Source organism: Rattus norvegicus, chromosome 14, assembly GCF_021556685.1.
Source record: "Rattus norvegicus strain SHRSP/BbbUtx chromosome 14, alternate assembly SHRSP_T2T, whole genome shotgun sequence".
NCBI classification, from domain to species: Eukaryota; Metazoa; Chordata; class Mammalia; order Rodentia; family Muridae; genus Rattus; species Rattus norvegicus.
In genome coordinates, this window is record NC_141547.1 from 13,983,736 (window position 1) to 14,007,853 (window position 24,118).

Below are 24,118 nucleotides of genomic sequence, written 5' to 3' on the forward strand. Positions count from 1 at the left end.
GACCCAGAAATGAACCCACACACCTACTCTCACTTCATCTTTGACAAAGGAGCTAAAAACCATCCAATGGAAGAAAGATAGCATTTTCAACAAATGGTGCTGGTTAAACTGGAGGTCAACATGTAGAAGCATACAAATCGATCTATTCTTTTCACCCTGTACAAAGAATAAGTCCAAGTGGATAAAGGACCTCCACATTAAACCAGATACACTCAAACATATAGAAGAACAAATGGGGAAGAGTCTTGAACACATGGGCACTGGGGAAAATTTCCTGAACAAAACACCAAAGGCTTATGCTATGAAATCAAGTATTGACAAATGGGACCTCATAGAACTGCAAATCTTATATAAGGCAAAGAACACTGTCATAATGACAAAACAGAAACCAACAGATTGGGAAAAGATCTTTACCAATCCTACAACTGATAGAGGGCTAATATCCAAAATATACAAAGAACTCAAGAAGTTAGACTTGGAGAGACAAATAACCCTATTAAAAATGTGGTACAGAGCTAAACAAAACATTCTCAGCTGAGGAATATCGAATGGCTGAAAAGCACCTAAACAAATGTTCAACATTCTTAGTCATCAGGGAAATGCAAATCAAAACAACCCTGAGATTCCACCACACACCAGTCAGAATGGCTAAGATAAAAACACAGGTGACAGCAGATGCTGGTGAGGATGTGGAGAAAGAGAAACACTCCTCACTTCTTGGTGATTCTGCAAAATGTTACAACTACTCTGGGAATCAGTCTGGAGGTGCCTCAGAAAATTGGATATTTCACTATCTGAGGACCCAACTATACCTCTCCTGTGCATATATGCAAAAGATATTCCAACATTCAACAAAGAACGGTGCTCCACTATGTTCATCGCACCTGATTTATAATAAGCAGAAGCTGGAAAGAATCCAGGTGCCCTTCAACAAAGGGATGGATTCAAAAATGTTGTACATCTACACAATGGAGTACTATTCAGCTATCAGAAACAATGACTTCATGAAATTCATAGGCAAATTAATGGAACTAGAAAATATCATCCTGAGTGAGGTAACCCAATCACAGGAAAACACACATGGTATGCACTCATTAATAAGTGGCTATTAGCCCAAAAGCTCGGATTACCCAAGATGCAATCCACAGACAACAGGAAGCTCAAGAAGAATGGTGACCTAAATGGAAATGCTCCCATTCCTTCTTAAAAGGGGGAACAAAAATATCCATAGGAGGGGGCAGGGAGTCAGTTTAGAGCAGAGATTTAAGGAAAAGCTTTTCAGAGAATTCCCCACATGTGGCCCATACAGCCACCAAAACTAGATAATATTGATGGAGCTAAAAAGTGCATGCTGAAAGGGACATTCAGAGCATGTCAAATACAGAAGTGAATGCTAGCAGTAAACCACTGAACTGAGAATGGGACTCATGTTGGAGGAATTAGAGAAATGACTGAAAAAAACTGAAGGGACGTGTGACCCCATAAGAACAACAATGCCAGCCAACCAGAGCTTCCAGGGACTAAACCACTACTGAAAGACTATACTTGGACTGACCCAGGACTCCAACTGAATATGTACCAAAGGATAGCTTTGCTGGACACCAGTGGAAAGGGAAGTCCTTGGTCTTGCCAAGGTTGGACCTCCATTGCAGGTGAATGAAAGCTGGGTGGGGGGAAGTAATAGGGATGTATAGTGGGCATCACCCATATGGGGGAGGCCTCATGGACTGGCAACTTGGAAAGGGAATAACATTTGAAATGTAAATAAAGAAATATATCTAATAAAATTAAAATTTCAAAAAAAACCAAAAAGCAAACGAAGAAAAGAAATATTTAACAAAACCATAGTTGGTTAGAGTAGAAACTTTAAGACCAAGAAAATAGATTGTAAGTACATTGTTATTTTAGAGTGCCTGAAAGATATTGCTAATGTAGTAAGATGTGGCAGATAAAAACCTGTTGGAGCTTTGCTCCATCCATCAAATTTGTATGTACCTATGTCTGTGTGAAGTTTGGTGCTGTTGAAGATTGTTGTATACACTGTGTGTGTGTGTGTGTGTGTGTGTGTGTTTGTGTGTGTGTGTGTCTGTGTGTGACTGTGTTTGTGTATGTGTATGTCTGTGTGTGACTGTATGTGTGTGTGTGTTTGTGTGTGTGTAATTGTGTATGATCCCTCAACTCTTTGTGCAAGCACCAGGGAGCATTTTGCTGGCCACAGATTGCTCCTTGCCAACCCCAGAGAATCAACCTTTGTTCCATCAGAAAGAATTGTGCCGAGTGATGAGCTGCCAACTTTGTGCCCAGCTTCAGTTTACCCAAGATGACAAAGTTGGCCTTGGACAGATGAAAAAGGCAAATATTTTTCACTGGAATTGTAAGCAACCTTTTGTCTTTCATGACAAAAATATGTTCCTCATTCATTTACAATTATGCAGAATCAGAGGCCAGCTGTTATTACCTTCACAGCGGACTTTCGTGCAGTTTCCAGCATGGGTTCATCTGCCTACTTCTTGTTCCTGGTCCCTGCTGAGCAGCAAGCACCTTGCTTCCAGATCATACATCCAAAATGTCATGGTGCTCATTCTGAATATCAAGTACTCAAAGTTTCCACCTCCTATGGGTAACCAGCTGTGTTAGAGTACAAGAGATGACCTTCCATGGAGTCATCTGTCTTCCATATCTCTAACATCATCTCTTCCTTTCTCTTATCTGGTCTAGCCAGTGTTTTGTTTTCTCCCATTGCAGAGTGTACAATGAGGACATAATGGTGCCAGTCAATGGCGCTTACTGAGCTGCATCCATAGCTCTCTGACTTGACTCTGTACAGTTACTCTTGACCTGGCACTACTAGTGCATGTGAGAGAGAATGGCAGGCTCCTTCCACTGTACCTACATCCTTTCTATTCCTCCATCCTACACTGACCTGTACTTTGTCAACAGAGAGCAACAGCAGTCAAGGCTTCTGCAGTCTTCCATACTGATGCTATTAAAACTTCTGATCTACATCTGCTCCCACACTGTCAGATCCAGTGCATGGCTTCCCTAAATCCCAGTGTCTTCTACTTCATGCTACATGGGTCATGTTTACCTGACTTCCACCTTCAGTGTCAAGAGAACATATAATCCTTCCAGCACAGCCTGAAATATTTTCTTCTGGATTTTGTACCTCTGGACATGCCGGGGAGGTAGAAGGAAGGCCAGGCTGTCACCGGAGACTTCACCCCCTTAGTGAATCTATCAGTGAAGGCCTCCTTGAACAGTGCTGGGAGGAGATCCATGAGTAATTCCTCAAGAGAAGAGACAAGCAAGGCCTCATTCTTCAGTGCTTTCTTCCTCATCAGTTTCAGGAATGTTGGTAGGCCACTAACTGCCATCCTGATGTATCCTGGATATCCAAGGAAACTTTAATTCCCACAACTGCAATATCAGTATCCAAGAAGTATCACTAAAGGTTTACAATCTGATTAAGTTACTACATATATTCTTTCAGACTTTGAGGCCCTGGTCTCTAATCCCAGAATAGGGTGGGTAGGTGGAGAGCCAAAGGAAAGTTATGTCTAGACCAATATCCAAACATTTAAAATCAAAAACCAAGCAAACAAAAAGGAAGCTGCAACCCTAGAAGAATATGCCTTTCATCCCAGCACTCAGAATCCAAATATGTGGTTTTTTGCTTAACATTCTGTTCCACAAACAGGTTCCAGGCCACTTAGAATCATGTGGTAGATGTGGTAGGATAAATTTAACACACCACACACACACACACACACACACACACACACACACACACACACATACACACACACACACACACACACACACACACACACACACCACTTTGTCTTAGGGATTCCATTGGTGTGGTAAAAGGTCATAACCAAAGGCAAACTAGAAAGGAAAGTGTTTATTTGGCTTACATTTCCACATTATAATTTATCATTATAGGAAGCTAATACAGAAAAACAAGGCAGGAACCTAGAATCAAGAGCTGATGCCCTGGCCATGAAAAGGTGCTACTTACTGGCTTGTTCTCTGTAGCTTACTTTCTTATGGAAACCAGGAACACCAGCCCAGGGATAGCTCCAACAAAAAATGGGCTGGATCATCCCCATCAATCACTAAGAAAATTCTTTCCTGATTTGCCTATAGGCCAAGCTTATGAAGCATTTTCTCAACAAGGATTTTCTTCCTCTCAAATGACTCTAACTAGAAATAGTAGGAGTAAGGAGAATACAAACTGAGGCAATACTATGAATAAAAAAACCTAGGAAAGAGAACAGACAATATGGACTAAAGCATCTCTACCATAGGTTGGGAGGGTTATATGGCAGAGTTTGAAAAGGAGGAAATGGAAGAGAGAGATGTGTTCATAACGTAATGTAACGTAAGATAAAAGAGCGTAGTATTTAGTATGTGAAAATTGCTGATAAAATCTCATACAAAAACCAACCTGACTTCAGTTCTATACATGCTCATAAATTCCTACACATTAAGAACAGATATTCTGGGCGGATCCCGGCCCGCAGCAGCTCTCTGCTCCCAAACCCCGTGGGAGAGAGACCTCACCGCCTGGTCAGGTGGGCACTCCTGAGGCTGCAGAGCGGAGGAGACCACCAACACTGCCCACCCCTGCCCACATCCCTGGCCCAAGAGGAAACTATATAAGGCCTCTGGGTTCCTGTAGGGGAGGGCCCAGGAGCGGCAGGACCCCTGCGTCTGAGACACCGCCAGAACCTGAAGGAAATAGACCGGAAAACAGTTCTCTGCACCCAAATCCCGTGGGAGGGAGAGCTAAAACTACAGAGAGGCAGACATGCCTGGGAAACCAGAAGAGACTGCACTCTGCCCACATCCAGACGCCAGAGAAAAACACCAAACGCCATCTGGAACCCTGGTGCACGGAGGCTCCCGGAAAGATCGGCGCAGATCTTCTCGGTTGTTGCCGCCTCGGAGAGGACTTAGGCAGTACCCCACGAGCACACTTGAGCCTCGGAACCTCAGGTAGGACCAACTTTTCCCCTGCAAGTGACCTGCCTGGTGAACTCAGGGCATAGGCCCACAGGAACAGCTGAAGACATGAAGATAGGAAAAACTACACGCTGGAAAGCAGAACACTCTGTTCCCATAACTGGCTGAAAGAAAACAGGAAAACAGGTCTACAGCACTCCTGACACACAGGCTTATAGGACAGTCTAGCCACTGTCAGAAATAGCAGAACAAAGTAACACTAGAGATAATCTGATGGCGAGAGGCAAGCGCAGGAACCCAAGCAACAGAAACCAAGACTACATGGCATCATCGGAGCCCAATCCTCCCACCAAAATAAACATGGAATATCCAAACACACCAGAAAAGCAAGATCTAGTTTCAAAATCATATTTGATCATGATGCTGGAGGACTTCAAGAAAGACGTGAAGAACTCCCTTAGAGAACAAGTAGAAGCCTACAGAGAGGAATCGCAAAAATGCCTGAAAGAATTCCAGGAAAACACAATCAAACAGTTGAAGGAATTAAAAATGGGAATAGAAGCAATCAAGAAAGAACACATGGAAACAACCCTGGATATAGAAAATCAAAAGAAGAGACAAGGAGCTGTAGATAGAAGCCTCACCAACAGAATACAAGAGATGGAAGAGAGAATCTCGGGAGCAGAAGATTCCCTAGAAATCATTGACTCAACTGTCAAAGATAATGTAAAGCGGAAAAAGCTACTGGTCCAAAACATACAGGAAATCCAGGACTCAATGAGAAGATCAAACCTAAGGATAATAGGTATAGAAGAGAGTGAAGACTCCCAGCTCAAAGGACCAGTAAATATCTTCAACAAAATCATAGAAGAAAACTTCCCTAACCTAAAAAAAGAGATACCCATAGGCATACAAGAAGCCTACAGAACTCCAAATAGATTGGACCAGAAAAGAAACACCTCCCGTCACACAATTGTCAAAACACTAAACGCACAAAATAAAGAAAGAATATTAAAAGCAGTAAGGGAAAAAGGTCAAGTAACATATAAAGGCAGACATATCAGAATCACACCAGACTTTTCGCCAGAAACTATGAAGGCCAGAAGATCCTGGACTGATGTCATACAGACCCTAAGAGAACACAAATGCCCGCCCAGGTTACTGTATCCAGCAAAACTCTCAATTAACATTGATGGAGAAACCAAGATATTCCATGACAAAACCAAATTTACACAATATCTTTCTACAAATCCAGCACTACAAAGGATAATAAATGGTAAAGCCCAACATAAGGAGGCAAGCTATACCCTAGAAGAAGCAAGAAACTAATCATCTTGGCAACAAAACAAAGAGAAGAAAAGCACACAAACATAACCTCACATCCAAATATGAATATAACAGGAAGCAATAATCACTATTCCTTAATATCTCTCAACATCAATGGCCTCAACTCCCCAATAAAAAGACATAGATTAACAAACTGGATACACAACGAGGACCCTGCATTCTGCTGCCTACAGGAAACACACCTCAGAGACAAAGACAGACACTACCTCAGAGTGAAAGGCTGGAAAACAACTTTCCAAGCAAATGGTCGGAAGAAGCAAGCTGGAGTAGCCATTCTAATATCACATAAAATCAATTTTCAATTAAAAGTCATCAAAAAAGATAAGGAAGGACACTTCATATTCATCAAAGGAAAAATCCACCAAGATGAACACTCAATCCTAAATATATATGCCCCAAATACAAGGGCACCTACATACGTAAAAGTAACCTTACTAAAGCTCAAAACACACATTGCACCTCACACAATAATAGTGGGAGATTTCAACACCCCACTCTCCTCAATGGACAGATCATGGAAACAGAAATTACACAGAGACGTAGACAGACTAAGAGAAGTCATGAGCCAAATGGACTTAACAGATATTTATAGAACATTCTATCCTAAAGCAAAAGGATATACCTTCTTCTCAGCTCCTCATGGTACTTTCTCCAAAATTGACCATATAGTTGGTCAAAAAAATGGCCTCAACAGGTACAGAAAGATAGAAATAATCCCATGCGTGCTATCAGACCACCACGGCCTAAAACTGGTCTTCAATAACAATAAGGGAAGAATGCCGACATATACATGGAAATTGAACAATGCTCTACTCAGTGATAACCTAGTCAAGGAAGAAATAAAGAAAGAAATTAAAAACTTTTTAGAATTTAATGAAAATGAAGGTACAACATACCCAAACTTATGGGACACAATGAAAGCTGTGCTAAGAGGAAAACTCATAGCGCTGTGTGCCTGCAGAAAGAAACAGGAAAGAGCATATGTCAGCAGCTTGACAGCACACCTAAAAGCTCTAGAGCAAAAAGAAGCAAATACACCCAGGAGGAGTAGAAGGCAGGAAATAATCAAACTCAGAACTGAAATCAACCAAGTAGAAACAAAAAGGACCATAGAAAGAATCAACAGAACCAAAAGTTGGTTCTTTGACAAAATCAACAAGATAGATAAACCCTTAGCCAGACTAACGAGAGGACCCAGAGAGTGTGTCCAAATTAACAAAATCAGAAATGAAAAGGGAGACATAACTACAGATTCAGTGGAAATTCAAAAAATCATCAGATCTTACTATAAAAGCCTATATTCAAGAAAACTTGAAAATCTACAGGAAATGGACAATTTCCTAGACAAATATCAGGTACCGAAGTTAAATCAGGAACAGATAAACCAGTTAAACAACCCCATAACTCCTAAGGAAATAGAAGCAGTCATTAAAGGTCTCCCAACCAAAAAGAGCCGAGGTCCAGATGGGTTTAGTGCAGAATTCTATCAAACCTTCATAGAAGACCTCATACCAATATTATCCAAACTATTCCACAAAATTGAAACAGATGGATCACTCCCGAATTCCTTCTATGAAGCCACAATTACTCTTATACCTAAACCACACAAAGACCCAACAAAGAAAGAGAACTTCAGACCAATTTCCCTTATGAATATTGACGCAAAAATACTCAATAAAATTCTGGCAAACCGAATCCAAGAGCACATCAAAACAATCATCCACCATGATCAAGTAGGCTTCATCCCAGGCATGCAGGGATGGTTTAATATACGGAAAACCATCAACGTGATCCATTATATAAACAAACTGAAAGAACAAAACCACATGATCATTTCATTAGATGCTGAGAAAGCATTTGAAAAAACTCAGCACCCCTTCATGATAAAAGTCCTGGAAAGAATCGGAATTCAAGGCCCATACCTAAACACAGTAAAAGCCATATACAGCAAACCAGTTGCTGACATTAAACTAAATGGAGAGAAACTTGAAGCAATCCCACTAAAATCAGGGACTAGACAAGGCTGCCCACTCTCTCACTACTTATTCAATATAGTTCTTGAAGTTCTAGCCAGAGCAATGAGACAACAAAAGGAGTTCAAGGGGATACAGATCGGAAAAGAAGAAGTCAAAATATCACTATTTGCAGATGATATGATAGTTTATTTAAGTGATCCCAAAAGTTCCACCAGAGAACTACTAAAGCTGATAAACAACTTCAGCAAAGTGGCTGGGTATAAAATTAACTCAAATAAATCAGTAGCCTTCCTCTACACAAAAGAGAAACAAGCCGAGAAAGAAATTAGGGAAACGACACCCTTCATAATAGACCCAAATAATATAAAGAACCTCGGTTTGACTTTAACCAAGCAAGTAAAAGATCTGTACAATAAGAACTTCAAGACACTGAAGAAAGAAACTGAAGAAGACCTCAGAAGATGGAAAGATCTCCCATGCTCATGGATTGGCAGGATTAATATAGTAAAAATGGCCATTTTACCAAAAGCGATCTACAGATTCAATGCAATCCCCATCAAAATACCAATCCAATTCTTCAAAGAGTCAGACAGGACAATTTGCAAATTCATCTGGAATAACAAAAAACCCAGGATAGCTAAAACTATCCTCAACAATAAAAGGACTTCAGGGGGAATCACTATCCCTGAACTCAAGCAGTATTACAGAGCAATAGTGATAAAAACTGCATGGTATTGGTACAGAGACAGACAGATAGACCAATGGAATAGAATTGAAGACCCAGAAATGAACCCACACACCTATGGTCACTTGATTTTTGACAAAGGAGCCAAAACCATCCAATGGAAAAAAAGATAGCATTTTCAGCAAATGGTGCTGGTTCAACTGGAGGTCAACATGTAGAAGAATGCAGATTGATCCACGCTTATCACCCTGTACAAAGAAAGCTTAAGTCCAAGTGGATCAAGGACCTCCACATCAAACCTGATACACTCAAACTAATAGAAGAAAAACTAGGGAAGCATCTGGAACACATGGGCACTGGAAAAAAATTTCCTGAACAAAACACCAATGGCTTATGCTCTAAGATCAAGAATCGACAAATGGGATCTCATAAAACTGCAAAGCTTCTGTAAGGCAAAGGACACTGTGGTTAGGACAAATCGGCAACCAACAGATTGGGAAAAGATCTTTACCAATCCTACAACAGATAGAGGCCTTATATCCAAAATATACAAAGAACTCAAGAAGTTAGACCGCAGGGAGACAAATAACCCTATTAAAAAATGGGGTTCAGAGCTAAACAAAGAATTCACAGCTGAGGAATGCCAAATGGCTGAGAAACACCTAAAGAAATGTTCAACATCTTTAGTCATAAGGGAAATGCAAATCAAAACAACCCTGAGATTTCACCTCACACCAGTGAGAATGGCTAAGATCAAAAACTCAGGTGACAGCAGATGCTGGCGAGGATGCGGAGAAAGAGGAACACTCCTCCATTGTTGGTGGGATTGCAGACTGGTACAACCATTCTGGAAATCAGTCTGGAGGTTCCTCAGAAAATTGGACATTGAACTGCCTGAGGATCCAGCTATACCTCTCTTGGGCATATACCCAAAAGATGCCCCAACATATAAAAAAGACACATGCTCCACTATGTTCATCGCAGCCTTATTTATAATAGCCAGAAGCTGGAAAGAACCCAGATGCCCTTCAACAGAGGAATGGATACAGAAAATGTGGTACATCTACACAATGGAATATTACTCAGCTATCAAAAACAACGACTTTACGAAATTCGTAGGCAAATGGTTGGAACTGGAAAATATCATCCTGAGTGAGCTAACCCAAACACAGAAAGACATACATGGTATGCACTCACTGATAAGTGGCTATTAGCCCAAATGCTTGAATTACCCTAGATGCCTAGAACAAATGAAACTCAAGACGGATGATCAAAATGTGAATGCTTCACTCCTTCTCTAAAAGGGGAACAAGAATACCCTTGGCAGGGAAGAGTGAGGCAAAGATTAAAACAGAGACTGAAGGAACTCCCATTCAGAGCCTGCCCCACATGTGGCCCATACATATACAGCCACCCAATTAGACAAGATGGATGAAGCAAAGAAGTGCAGACCGACAGGAGCCGGATGTAGATCTCTCCTGAGAGACACAGCCAGAATACAGCAAATACAGAGGCGAATGCCAGCAGCAAACCACTGAACTGAGAATAGGACCCCCGTTGAAGGAATCAGAGAAAGAACTGGAAGAGCTTGAAGGGGCTCGAGACCCCATATGTACAACAATGTCAAGCAACCAGAGCTTCCAGGGACTAAGCCACTACCTAAAGTCTATGCATGGACTGACCGTGGACTCTGACCTAATAGGTAGCAATGAATATCCTAGTAAGAGCACCAGTGGAAGGGGAAGCCCTGGGTCCTGCTAAGACTGAACCCCCAGTGAACTAGACTGTTGGGGGGAGGGCGGCAATGGGGGGAGGGTTGGGAGGAGAACACCCATAAGGAAGGGGAGGGGGGAGGGGGATGTTTGCCCAGAAACCAAAGAATTATTATTAAGTATTAAATAAATTAAAAATAAAAAAAGAACAGATATTCTGATCTGTAAAACTTCAAAATTGATTCTATACTTTCATTATGGAGTATTCTCTAATGCACTTACCTACCACTCAAATTGGTTCTTTTGTAATCTTTTCTACTAATTATATTGTAACCACATGATGACTCATATCCATATATGGACAGATCCCAAATATGAGAAAGAACATACATTATTCTTCCTATCTTATATTGGGTGACCTCACTTAATGTTAGTCATTATACATGTGTGTATTTTCTGCATATTTTATAACTTTTTTCTTCTTTAGAGCTGAATAGTATTCCATTTTACCTAGATACCAAATGTATTTTTCTTACATCTATTGATGAACAGGTTGATGCGAGAGTGAATGAAGCAGCCATAAACATTGGGATGTGAAATACCTCTGTAGTACAGTATGCAATCCCATGTGTAACTGCTCAGAAGTAAAATAGATGGGTCATGTACTATTTCTAGTTTTGGTCTTCCTGAGGCATCTCCAGATGCTTTACCACAATTTTTGTGTAATATGAGGTGCATCCAACAGTGGTTAGTGCTCCAATCTCTCTACAGCCTTATCAACACTCCTTGTCAGAGTTTTGATGATAGCCATAATAACAAGATGTGGTAGTTTCTCTGTCATTTCAATTGGATTTCCCTGAATGCTTGGGATATTAGGCACTTTTAAAAATAATTATTACCCTGTTGTCTTGCTATTTTTGTTTACATATATTTGATGTGCACTGGTGTTTTCACTGCCCTTATGTTTATATGAAGATGCTAGATGCCCAGCTGCTGGAGTTACAGACAGTCGAAGCTTCCATGTGGGTAATAGGAATTGAGCCAAGTCCTCTAAAAGAGGACCCAGTGCTCTAACCACTGAGCCTTCTCTCCAGCACTCCCACATTTCTTTTTTGAAATTAAAACACATCCCTAGTGACAAACTTCACTAAGGAAGGTCATGACTCCTAAGACTTCCCAAACAGTGCCACCAACTTGAAACCAGGTATTCAGATCTCCCAAGACTAAATAAAGGCAGCATCTTATGCAAAACTCCACTAATGGCTCAACCCCTAAATTCAGCATCAGCTTATAATTCATTCTCTGGGACAAAACATTTATTGCAGAAAGAATGAGGGAATGAGGCAGAGAGTTGTCCAGAAAACTCTAAATAAATGTACACTTCCCTAAGGTAATATTGCTTTTTATTATAACTATTCTTTCTTTCTCTTCTAGATTATAAACAAAATGTGGACATGTAACTTCTTGTATGAGGAGAGCTGATTACTTGCTGTTGTTCTTGAGGGTCTCATTAATTCCTCCATGATTAGACTTGACAACCGCTCAGCAGATATCTCTAAACAGGTTCCAGTCACCAACTCCCTCATGTTCTTTACTGAATCTGGTGTTTATGATTGGGAGATTAAAAGTCATGTGACTTTCCCTTAGTGGCACAGGCTCTGAGAGCAGAGTCACAGTAGTGTTGGGACTCATGTTGACACTCTGAAAAGGCTTCAACGGATATTAGGAGGTAGCATGCAGATATGCACAGCAATGATGAAGAGATTGTCCTTCTAAGGAGGGCTCTGATAACTCACTGGGTTTTCCACCAGCTTAGCTGATAAGTGCTGATCACTTGTGTTGTCTCTGAAATTGATAATCACCGTATCTTTCTGGATGCAAATGTATTCCCTCCACTCACACAAATTTCACCTGCCCACGTCACTGTGTGACCATTCAGTCCTGTATCACTGTTTTCTGATTAGTTTGTAAAACTAAAGCTGGTTTCACAATTCAGTGACCTTTTCCCTTCTTTCTGCAATGTCCAATTATTTTATGTTGGTAGATAAGTGTTGTGCCCAATCTCTTAAGAAAGAGACAGAGGTTCCCTCCAATGGCCTTTGCCTGCCATTTGTTTTCTGTCCACCCTTCATTTCTTCTGGAGCTGTGTTTTCAGAAGTGATGTCACCGTTTAATAATAATGTCCTCCTACTGTGCCTATGTAGACTAGAACCTCCTACCGTGCCTATGCAGACTAGAAATTCTAGTTTGCTCAACACATTTGAAAAAAAGGCACAGACTGGTGATGTTTGTCTAGTCCTAGGAATAGTTTCCAATTTGATTTTCCTAGGAGACAAGCCAATAGATTATTTACCACAACTCCCCCATAGAAATAGGCAGGTGTTCTAACATAGAAAGAATGTATCCAGCCTAGGAAAGGAGCAGCTACAACTTGGAAATTTTTCCTAAACATTTTAGAAAACACACCTATGTATTTCAGCATCTCTAAGGTTTCTGTAGGTGTCCTCAAAGCTACATGACCCAGGGCAAGGGAATTGGCCTTAGGACAGGATCACATGAGAGAATGACTTTTTTCCCTCTCTAGGAGATTTTGTTAGCAGACCCATTTGACCGTGATATCTGCTTTCTGGTTCTGTTTTGTTATGTGACTACAGGCCAAAGCCAGCTGAGGGTCACCTCAGCTGGAGGAACAGCTGCAGCAGTTCCTCATGGCATCGGTCACATCAATCTTGTCAGTGCTGCACTGAATGGTTTTACTACAGGAACATAAGACTTTCTTCTCCCTAGATGGCTCAAGGCCAGAGTCGAGTCATGGGAATTAAATACACAGATGATCCATGCTCAGTGGAAATGATAACCCCTGTCATCAAGTGAGTTCAGTCACTGCCTGAGACTCCAGTGTCAGACTAACTGATGAAGGAGCTGTGATATACTCTGTCAAACATGGTCTTTTCACTGCTGTTCCTAGTGTTGTTCTGTCAAGACAGAAATATGGCACATATGTCTAGTACACACATGCCATGGCTTTTGCTCTGTAGCCTGTGTCAGTCTGGGTCACTGAGCAGATATCAGGGTGCTGGTTACAGACAGTGCCCCATGGAGTAATAAGGATTCTAGGCTTGGAATATCTGCTGTTTGGTTCTAATGAAGGAGCTGGAGTTAACAGTCAACACCTTTCCCCCATGAGACCTGAAGCTGGTTTTTTTGACTCTCATAACCATAGAAAACAATTAAGGTGCTGAGGTGTAAGAATTTATATCTTCAGCAGGCATTCAGGCAAGACCTGGTCCACATATTTGCCTCAATGTGTTTCACTGATGCTAGCAGCTCTGTAAGATCTTGCTAAATGTAGAATAACAAGTTGAAATATATCTTTGTATATGCGCCTTTACAGATCTGTGTGTATTAGGTCTGTGAAGTAAGCATTTTAGTTCTAATATTGAAATTGTTTCAATCACATTTCCCCTCCCTCCCAAGCCCTCTTATAGATTCCTCTCCACTTCCCCTCAGTTTCATGGCCTGTTTTTCACTCAGTTGTTATTGCAACCATATATTTATTTGTATATGCATACAAATTAATAAATATAGCCCTAAATATAGTAATTAATATAGTCTTAAATATAGCCCTAATGGTGACCATGAATGTGTTGCTTCAGAGGGTAGAAAAGAATCAAGGAGACAAATCCAGTTCTTGCCAAAATCACCCCTTGACCAGCATATTTTGGAGCCAACTGTACATTTAGACTCTCGAGGTTGTAAGTGCAGACATTCCCTCTGAAATCACAACATTTGTTTATCACTGTGATGTACAGATCTGTTTCTCCTTGTGAGTTCACAGTGGTACCTCCTCATGTGGATAAAGATAGTGACTAACAGAGATGGAAGGGTGCATTACTGTCTTTAGAATTGTTCCTGCTTCACTTCTCATCCCACCCAGCTGCCCTTCCCCCACACATACTTCTCTTGCAGTTATCACAACAGCTTGGAGTTCATGCGCTCATGTCAGTTGTCACCCAAAGATCACCTTTGAATGTGCCACAAGAAGTTCCAATGAGAGATGGAATTTCCAAAGAATGCTTGAGGAATTCCCACAAGATTCTCAGGTATTGCATCAACAGTCCTCCAAGAGCCTGACATGTAAATTCAGCTTTGTCTACTTTCAATCACTGGGAATTTCTTGAAACAAGACTCAAAGTGTAGCAGAGGCTCAGGGGACATGATAGTAGAGTATGGAGCTTCTGTCCTTACGCCACAGTTCATCCAGCATGTGGCTTCTCTATAAGGGATGTAGTAACATATTGGTGCCCTGTTAAAGTAGAACTGGAATCATCTGGATGTGGGACATGAAGTCTTAGGCAGGTTTCTGCTTTGTAACAAAACATTCTTACCCAAAGAAACTTGGAAAACAAATTCTTTCCTCTTACAGCTCTCAGAATCCACTTCTTAACAAAAGGGCATCAGTGCAGGACCTCACCCCTAAATCTGGAGGAATGCACTGGAAAAAAAGCCAAGACAGAAGGCTATGGTGACTGGTTCCACATTGCTTGCTTTGTCTAAGTTCTCATATAACATAGGACCACTTACATATGGGTGACCATATTCACAGGGAGCTGGCTCTACAAACAACAGTCATAAATCAAGGAAATATCCCCAACAGACTTGCCTACATATAATATGAGAGAGGCATTTTCTTGGTAGAGACTCTGTTTCCCAGATAATTCTAGACAGATCTGTGTAACATTGAATAAACAACACCACCATGAACAAAAACATGTTGCCTCTCCTGTTTTCTGAAGTCTGTATGAACACTCAAAGAGGCACCATGTACTCAGTCATAGACATGGGAAAATTCTAACCCTACTCCACTGGCAGTGGAATTTGTAATTTCAGAGCCACACAGGTGGTACTGGTTTTGAAGGCATGAAGTGTGATGGAGAGCATCTGAAGCTTGGCACTGTGAGAGGCCAGGAGAGGTCATTGGTGGAGGTACAGCCTCAGTGGCAGTTGAAGGCCCATGTTTGAAGGGGTCATGCAGAAGTTGAGGTTTGGGCCCATTAAGAGAGCCTATGAGAGCCTATTGCTGAAAGTGCAGACTAGTCACATTGGAAAATCCCAGTGTGTTGGAGATGCCAGTATCACGTGATGGCCCCAAAATTAACAGCAGCATTGAATGTAGCAAGCCAGTATATAGCACCCTCTATGGCTTCTAAATCCTCAAGCCTCCTGGTAACTGACATCTTTTGATTTCCTGTCCTGACTTCCTCCAGTGACTCTTCTCACTTTTACCTGTCTTTAGATCCCTTTTCCATAACTGGGATACCTTTTTCTAGCCTAAATAGAAAAATACACACCTTTATATCAGCATCTATCCATGGTATTCCTCCCCTTTTCTGAGGGGAAGTCCAATATATCTCCCCAATTTTCTTTGCTCATGATTTTTCATTGCAGCAAGAGAAACCCTAAGTAAGAGAATTTATTTGGTCCATATGGTTTGCTCAAGTTCATAGAAAGCAGCTATTAATGGATTGTTATTTTACTGTCTCAGAAAATACACATTATATTGAAGAATGATCCTGCCTGGATGGAGTGCAAGGAGTAGGATGATTTGAAGAAATCCTGTGACAGAGAACAAACAATTGGCTAGTAGAGGGCAGAACTGACACACAGTAAAAATGGTACTTGCATTGTGTGTTTTCACTAAATCCTAGGCTGAGGAGCCCCTCTTCATACCCGCCTCCCCAAATCTTGACAGCATGAACGAGGATTGCTTCTTAGTGAACTTTTTTGCCTTTCCTTGGACCCTTTCCCCCTAGCTGGACTGCCTTGTTTGGCCTCAGTGAGAGAAGATGCATTTAGTCTTCAAGCAATTTGGTGTGGCTGGGGAGTGGGATACCTAATTGGAGAGGAGACTAGGTGCCTCTCTTTCTCTGTGAACAATGGGAGCAGGAAATGAGGACACAGTGTCAGAGGGTAGGACTGGGAGGAAAGGAAAAGAAAGATGTGATCAGGTGGTAAAGTGAATAAGCAAATTAATGAAAACCAAATGAAATGATAGAGAGCTAGATATGTTTATCATTTAATCTTTTCCATTGCAACCTGAATAGAAACAAGTTCTCCCTTAAAAGGGTTAGCAACATATATTTTCAGGGACCACTTATAATTACAATAAAAAATCATGAACCATGCAATTGTTTGGCTCTAAGAAAAGTTGTGAAGATTGCGGTTAAGCCTGGTGGCTAGAGTTAGTATGTACTTAAGACAGTTAACATATGTAAACTATACAATGAATGTTCTTTAAGTCAGATATTTTCCTACAGACATAAATAGGTGAGGTATATTTGCTTTATTTTCTTCTCTCCTTCCCTTTGTACATTTTTCTTTCTCCTTTCTTATCAATAAAAATCAAATCAAATCAAATAAAATAAAATCCTTGGATTTTATATTATTTTGATATTTACTTACTTATGTTGCACATCTTTTATTCCATTCCAGAGCAGAGATAAGATGAAGTCAAGAGAGACCAGAAGGAAAATGTTGAGGGACGCTAGCTGCCTGTCAAGACGTTTTTTGAATGTTATATTAGGTATTCAGATAAGTAGATAGAATGATATTGAATTTCTGCTCTAAAGTCTCAACCTGTAAGGTTCTGAGATAACTGATATGTATTATTACACCCTGGTTAATGGTGTTCACAGGTCCAGTGAATGGATAGACAAACACTCTATGTAGTGAAGCCCATTCAGAAATTTCTTGGAATAACTCAGAACATTGGTATTCTTTTGGCAGATCTACTTAGTGATTATCTAAAAAATAAAAAAAAATGCAAGCAGTAAATGCAAGCACAAACCTTATGAAATATAACAAATTAAAGATAATGCCAAACTGGTAAGTTTTTATGCAAAAGAGACACCTGATTTCTTGTGATTATGCATCCATGAGTGCTTTTTACATTGTCAAACATGGACCTGGAAGGATGATGGCTCACTAATTAAGACTCCTGGCTCTCCTTTCAGACAACCTGAGTTCAATGGTAGACAACCATCCGCCACTTAACAACCATCTTAGCACTCTGATACCTTTTCTCCTCATGAAAACATACAGATAAATAGAACACAAATATACAGAAAATTCATACAGAAATAAATGTTGTACCTTGACAAACTCCTCATTTCCTTTCACTCATCCTTGGTGCAAGAGCTCCAACCCTGGAGACCAGAGCAATGAGGCTATTGCTGGCCAATTGAGCTCAGTGGACACACCTGAAACTCCACATGCTCTCTTCACAGAGCCACACAACTGCTAACGATCAACACCCCTGTTTTAATTAATTGGGCTATTTTTTTTACTTCTTTGTGAAATTGAGGGTATTTTCTAATTTCAAGACTTCTTCAGCTAGGTGTATATCTGAATGTGAATTATGTAGGTTTGGACATGTGAAAGTTGGGATCCACAAAAGCTAGAAAAGCAGGTTTTATTATTACATGAAGCCTGAGTTCCATTTGAGAGTCACCTGATTATAAGCTCAGAAATCAAACTTTGATCCTCTGCAACAGTAGCAAGTGCTCTAAGCCTGTGAGCAATTTCTTTCAAACTTTAGGTCATTTGTTTTAAGGATATGAAAGCATGTTTACTGTGGGCAAATCTTAGGAGAGTTCACTGGTCCCAAGGAATAAGACCAGGTAACTGGACACGCAGACAAAAAACAGGTTGTAGGGGAAGAGAGAAAGAAGGAGCCTGAGAGAGGTTTCTTGTTCTTTATTGTTCTTTTGTTTTCTTGTGTACCTTAGGGCAGCATAAATGTCCACATGGGTCCCACCTTAGCTGATAACTTTATTAATCTTCCAAAGAGTATGAAATGTGATATTCCTGGAATAAATATGTTTATTTTGGCTTCTCTCCAGAGGGCATTTGTTGAGTCCTTAAATTTATATCCATTATTCAATGTAGACAATAGAAATGATATGTGAAGAGAGAACTTATGATCTATGTGTTTAATAAATACAATGTATAATAAATTATATTATTGATAGTTCACTATACAGTAAGTAATATAATGACTAGTCTGATGGAGAGTTTTTCTTTTTTATTTACAACTCAAGAATTAGAATAAGATTCTTTTGTAAAGTAAATGCTTTATATAGTAGAGGGACCTGCATATTATTGGATACCTTAACATACACATTGGGTACTACATAGAGTTTGGGAGTCCATAGGAATAATGCTCTACAGACATGTGACTGTAGTATAGAGCATATAGAGGTTCCCAGTAGTAATTTCATGTGGGCATGACAAAACGATCAAGAGTAGAAACCCAGACTAGAAAGCCTATGTACTTTGCCATGGGTTGTCTTCTTCCCTTGAGGCATCTCTGAGGGGTGCAAGGTGTCTTGTGGTTTGAATGTGCTGTATTTTCATCTTCTGTGATCCATTTAATCCTACGTCATTGGAGGTGTGTCTGTTGCTACTTTAGTTTAAAGGTTTAGTGCATTTAACTGATCAGAGACAAAAGTGGGTTGCAAATGTAGCCAAGGAAAAGGACAAGGAAAGAAGTATTGAGAAAACTTTTATTTTATACATGCCAATTCCACACTGAAGTTTGCTGCACTCATGTAATACAAGTGACTTTACATTCTGGAACCATTCAACCCAAGCCTGTTTTTTACTGAAACACAGAAGTTCTACTTCACAATTTACTGCAAGCAACAACAAAGCCTGGGCCCATTGTGATAGACACAGCGCTCACCACATGTATAACAGATTTCTGTAGCAAAGGAGATGTTCTTGGGCTGCCTTATTGCCCTGTGTGTATCCATGAGCTCATGACAAAGTTGGGAAAATCTTTCTACAGAAACTTGAGAGGAGTCATCATAGCACTCCTGAGGGGCAGGGTATTGTTCCACGTTCACCTTGCTCCAGTTGGCTGTGTGCTGCAACAGGTCCTTCAGAATGGGCATGGAGAATTTGTTGCTGTAGAACTTGACTGTGGTGAGCTGAGAGCAATGTCTGAGGGCAGGTAGGAGGGCATAAAGCTGAGAGTTCTTCATCCTACACCACTGCAAATCCAGAGTCTCAAGAGTGTCTGCCACTTTCTCTAGGAGAACTCTCAGAGGCATAACATCCAAATCATGTAAAACCACTCCTCTCAAATCCAGATGTTTTAGGTGAAAGAGGCTCAGACAGCAGGAGAAGGAATCCAAGTCGTTCTGTGAAATTACACAGCAAGTAACTGAGAGAGTTTCCAAAGGAGTCATCAGGCACCTAGGGATAGAGCAGGGGGTTAGTTCTGGCTAATGGTGTTGAAGAGGATGGGATGGAATCTACAGAGTGGTAGAAGGAATCAGGTGTCCCACGGTCAGTTTGACTAAATGATCAAGGACATCATTTGTGATGCTTCCTGTTGGAAATTGCTCTGTCAGGCCCACCCCACAGTTCATGTAGTGACTTCACTCTCAAACTGAAAACCAGATCAGCTCATAAGTCCACAAAGCATACAGAAGAACTTCCATCCCAAGAAAGCATCTTGATCAATATTTTCTGTGTGTTCACTGAATCTGGATTCTTTCATTCCTTCTGAATTCATCCTTGCTCTCATTAGCAGCCCAAGCTGTACCCTCTGTCCCAAGCACTCAGTGCTACTTGGGCTCTCAATGTTTTATCCATGGGAATTGGGGGAAGATAGAAAGTTGTTCTCTCAAATCTGAGCATATAGCTCAGGTTTACCATATGCTCCTGGCTATGATCCCTGGAAGAATTTCAACCCATTCTTACTAGCCATCTTAACTCCAAGTCAATTCTTTAATTTATGAGTGCTCATTTGAAACATGGATTTCACTTGTAAAATTTACCTGGTGCCACTCAGTATACATGAAAATAGGACATAAATACTGAGTCTTATGTGTACCTGAATATTTGTTCCTAGTGTCTGCTGGCATAATACACCAATAATGCTTAAGATAAGAGAGACAGATTTGCTTTGGTAGCTGAACTACCTCTTCACTCTTACTTACCCTAGGACTTGATTCATATGATCTCTAAGAAAATGGGTGCAGAACATGCTGAGATGCTGGAGACAATTGAATTTTGAAAACTGAGATATAAACTTCTTGATACACTTGGCTTCTCTGTCCCTTGTTTCATTTCTATTAGACAAGGTCACCTTGTGGAAGGGTTCCAGGAAGACTTTGCGAAGATTTCTCATCTGTCCAAAGTAGGGAGCAAAATGTTCCAGCTCTAACAGGGTCCATTCAGTATGCAGTTCTAATTCTGTGATATGCTGTGGATCAAAAACATTCAAGATATCTCTGATAACACAGACTGGCAAATCCCAGATCTTCATCTTTGTACAGCAGAAATATAGGGAGCCCATTCTTTCTTGGGCCCACTTTAAGAAGCATGCTTGTTGTTCTTCGAGGCAGGAAAAGATGGACAGTTCAGTTATGACTTTCACACGTTGCCGCCTCAGTGCATATCTAGGAAAGACCTTCACTACTTGCTTTTCCTCCAAGTTCTCTGCTGAACAGCTGCAGTCCTCTGCTCCAGTCCATGTGTTCCAGAAGGCATGCTTCACATTTCTCAGATCAAGGACCTGTAGTTTTATCCTCCTGTTGATGAAATATATGAATGTCATGAGACTCTGAATCAGCTTTTACTACATATATCTAAACTCATCTCTCCCCTATTAAGATGTATGTTGTTTAAGCACCTGATATTCAAACTGTACTCAGGCATGCTCCAGATCATTTCCCAGACTTGTGTGCACTTGATTACTTTTCTTTCACTAAGGTAAACCTTATTTTTAATTAATTTGTGGTAATGCTAGGTATAGGCTCATTCTACTGTGAGGCTACATTTACTCTAGCCCATATTCAATTATAATCCATATTCAACTATCCTTAGGACAAATAAATTGCTTTCAAGAACCATGTATCACTGCATGATGATACAATAAAAAAATGCTGATCCACTTCCACCTTGACAATCTCTACTGTGTAGTCCATGTGCTCTCTTATACTGTACTTAGTTATTCCTTACCTGGGGTGAAACTTTCTTGTCAGTCGCATGTCTACTCCATCTAGCACAGCCTGCAAGGTTTCTGCATTAGGTGTCTTCATCAATGCCCCCACAGGGAGACAGGGGAAAGGCCAAGCTGCCACCATTTCCTTCACGAGGTTGATGTGTCTGCCCTCGAATGCCTCCTTGAACAGTGCTGGGAAGAGCACAATAGGCAGCTCCCCCACACAGGACATGGCCACAGCCTCATTTCTCAGCAGAGTTTGCCTTGCCAGCTTCTGGAGTGTGGGTGGGGTCTGAAAACTCATCTTCTGAGGTCTCCAGTCAGAAAGCTCCTGGGGAAGGAGTCAGAAAAGAATGCACTTTCAAGAAAAAAGTTTATAAAACTTCCTTACAATCACAACAGAGTGATGAAGCTTCTGAGTTATTGCTCTGGCAATGGTAGAGACATCATTTTACCTCTTTATCCTAAACTGGTCATGTAAAGACAGACTCCCACACTGGCAACATGTTCAATCACTCAAATGGGTAAATAATTTTCCAGTCAAAATGTTTTAAGTGTGACACTTCCTTTTTAAAAATGGAAGAGAGATAGAAAAATGGGGGAGACATCCAGGACCCAATGTGTATGACAGTAGTTTAAATAACAAACAGGGGGAAGATCAAACCTCAAAAGACCACCACTGGTGGATAGGCAAGGCTCCCAGTTGAATGATAGTGCAAGTAACCCATCTGAAAATGTTTAACCTAGAATTATTCCTGTCTAAAGGAAAAACAAGGATTAAAATTGGAGTAGAGACTGAAGAAAAGGCCATCCAGAGACCACCTACCTTGGGGTCCATCCCATTAAAGGACATCTAACCCTGACACTATTCCTGATGTCAAGATGTGCTTACAGACAGCCTGGCTTGGCTGTCATCTGAGAGGCTCTGTCAGTACTTATCTCAGATAATTGCAGTCAGTCACAGGCAACCAATTTGACTGAACTTGGGGATCTCCATGGGAGAGATAGGGAAGAACTGAAGGAGTTGAATCAGCTTGCAACCCCATAAGAACAGCAGCAATATCAACTAACTAGGCTACGCAGAGCTCCAACAGAATAACCACCAACCAAAAACTATGGGTGGATTCATGTTCCAGATAAATTTGTATCAAACTTTGCCTTATCTGGCATCAATGGGAGGGGAGGTGCTTGTTCCTGTGGAGGCTTGTTGCCCTAGGGAAGGGGGATGTTAAAGGGGTGAGTGAGAAGTCAGTGGGTGGATGGGGAAGCACCTTTTAGAGTCAAAGAGGAGGGAGATTGGGAGGGGAATTGTGGATGGGAGACCAAGAAGTGGGATATCTTCTGTAATGTAAATCAATAAAATCATCAAAAAAAAAAAACAGAAAGAAGGAAAAAGGAAAAATCAAACAAACAACAGAGTAAAAGTGAAACAAACAAGTAAGCAAACAAACAATAAAAGAAACAAAAAACCCCCTCCTGTTATGGATCAAAATTGAATTCCAACTAAGAAGGATGACAACAATGGGCTCTTAAAATTTAAAATTCCTTGTTCCCAAAAGCAGACCATATCAAAAAACAAAGCAATGTTAAAAGGATGAATGGCAAAGCCTAAGGTAAGACATTTGAGTAACTCGCAAGTATATTTCTAGGTATTGTGAGTTAAAGAAGATCAGAGACACATGGTATCCACGTCTCCAGTATGAGCCAGCGTCTCACAAAAACAAACACAACAAGCATTTGTGAGAATGGAAATATGAGGGACTATGCTAGATACTTAGCCCTGAGAAGGCTGCTGAGTCAGGAGGATTTTGAGATCCAGCCTACCCAGTGCCACATGGCCATTTCTCGGAGGACTTGAATAACATAGAAATACTTCTTTTCAGAAATCAACAACAATAATGAAATCAACAGGCTAAAATAGATGTTTGAGATGAAGCTAAACTTTGATTTGGAATTAAATCCAAGGTCTTCGATGGATTCATCTGAAGAAACAAAAATTAAAACATGTTCTCATATCTTGGAGTCTATAGGTCTACATGGAACTGCATGACGCAAGGGAAACCAATTACATACCAGTTCTGGGCACTGCACAGTGGTCTCTCCATCCCAGGGATACCAGGCAGCTATCCAGGCTCCAGGTCTCTGAATAGTTTCTCTGGCTCCACTGAAGCCTTTATATACCTCTCTGCCTGTCCCTCCCTGTTGCAGCCACGCCTCTAAACCTAAACTGGAATTGCATTAGTTGGTTAAGCTCCACCCTTTGGTTTCTATACATAACTTCCAACCGCTTCATTGATTGAATCAGAACTCTGTGTGAGAATACCTCCACACAACCCTGCCCCTCAAACATTTCACTTGTTGATTAACAACACATCACTTAATATTTAGATTTTTTGATTTGCTTACTTATTACATA

At 40.7% G+C, this 24,118-nt stretch overlaps 1 protein-coding gene across 2 annotated transcripts; it reads right to left on the reverse strand.

Annotated features, from left to right (window-relative positions):
* Nucleotides 1-19,378: 19,378 nt before the first annotated feature.
* On the reverse strand, nucleotides 19,379-22,006 carry Pramef8l1 (PRAME family member 8 like 1). Of its 2 annotated transcripts, NM_001109329.1 has the most exon segments (3): nucleotides 19,379-19,946; nucleotides 20,696-21,289; nucleotides 21,720-22,006. In NM_001109329.1, coding segments are annotated over 3 exon segments (1,449 nt in total).
* Nucleotides 22,007-24,118: the final 2,112 nt, after the last annotated feature.

Bases quoted from the DNA above. Each gene is read 5' to 3' on its own strand.
- Pramef8l1 (XM_087584150.1), bottom strand. From the start codon at position 22,006: ATGAGTTTTCAGACCCCACCCACACTCCAGAAGCTGGCAAGGCAAACT. The intron at 19,947-21,719 runs GTAAGGAATAAC...CTCTATCCCTAG, and splicing joins ACAAGAAAGTTTCACCCCAG to GTGCCTGATGACTCCTTTGG.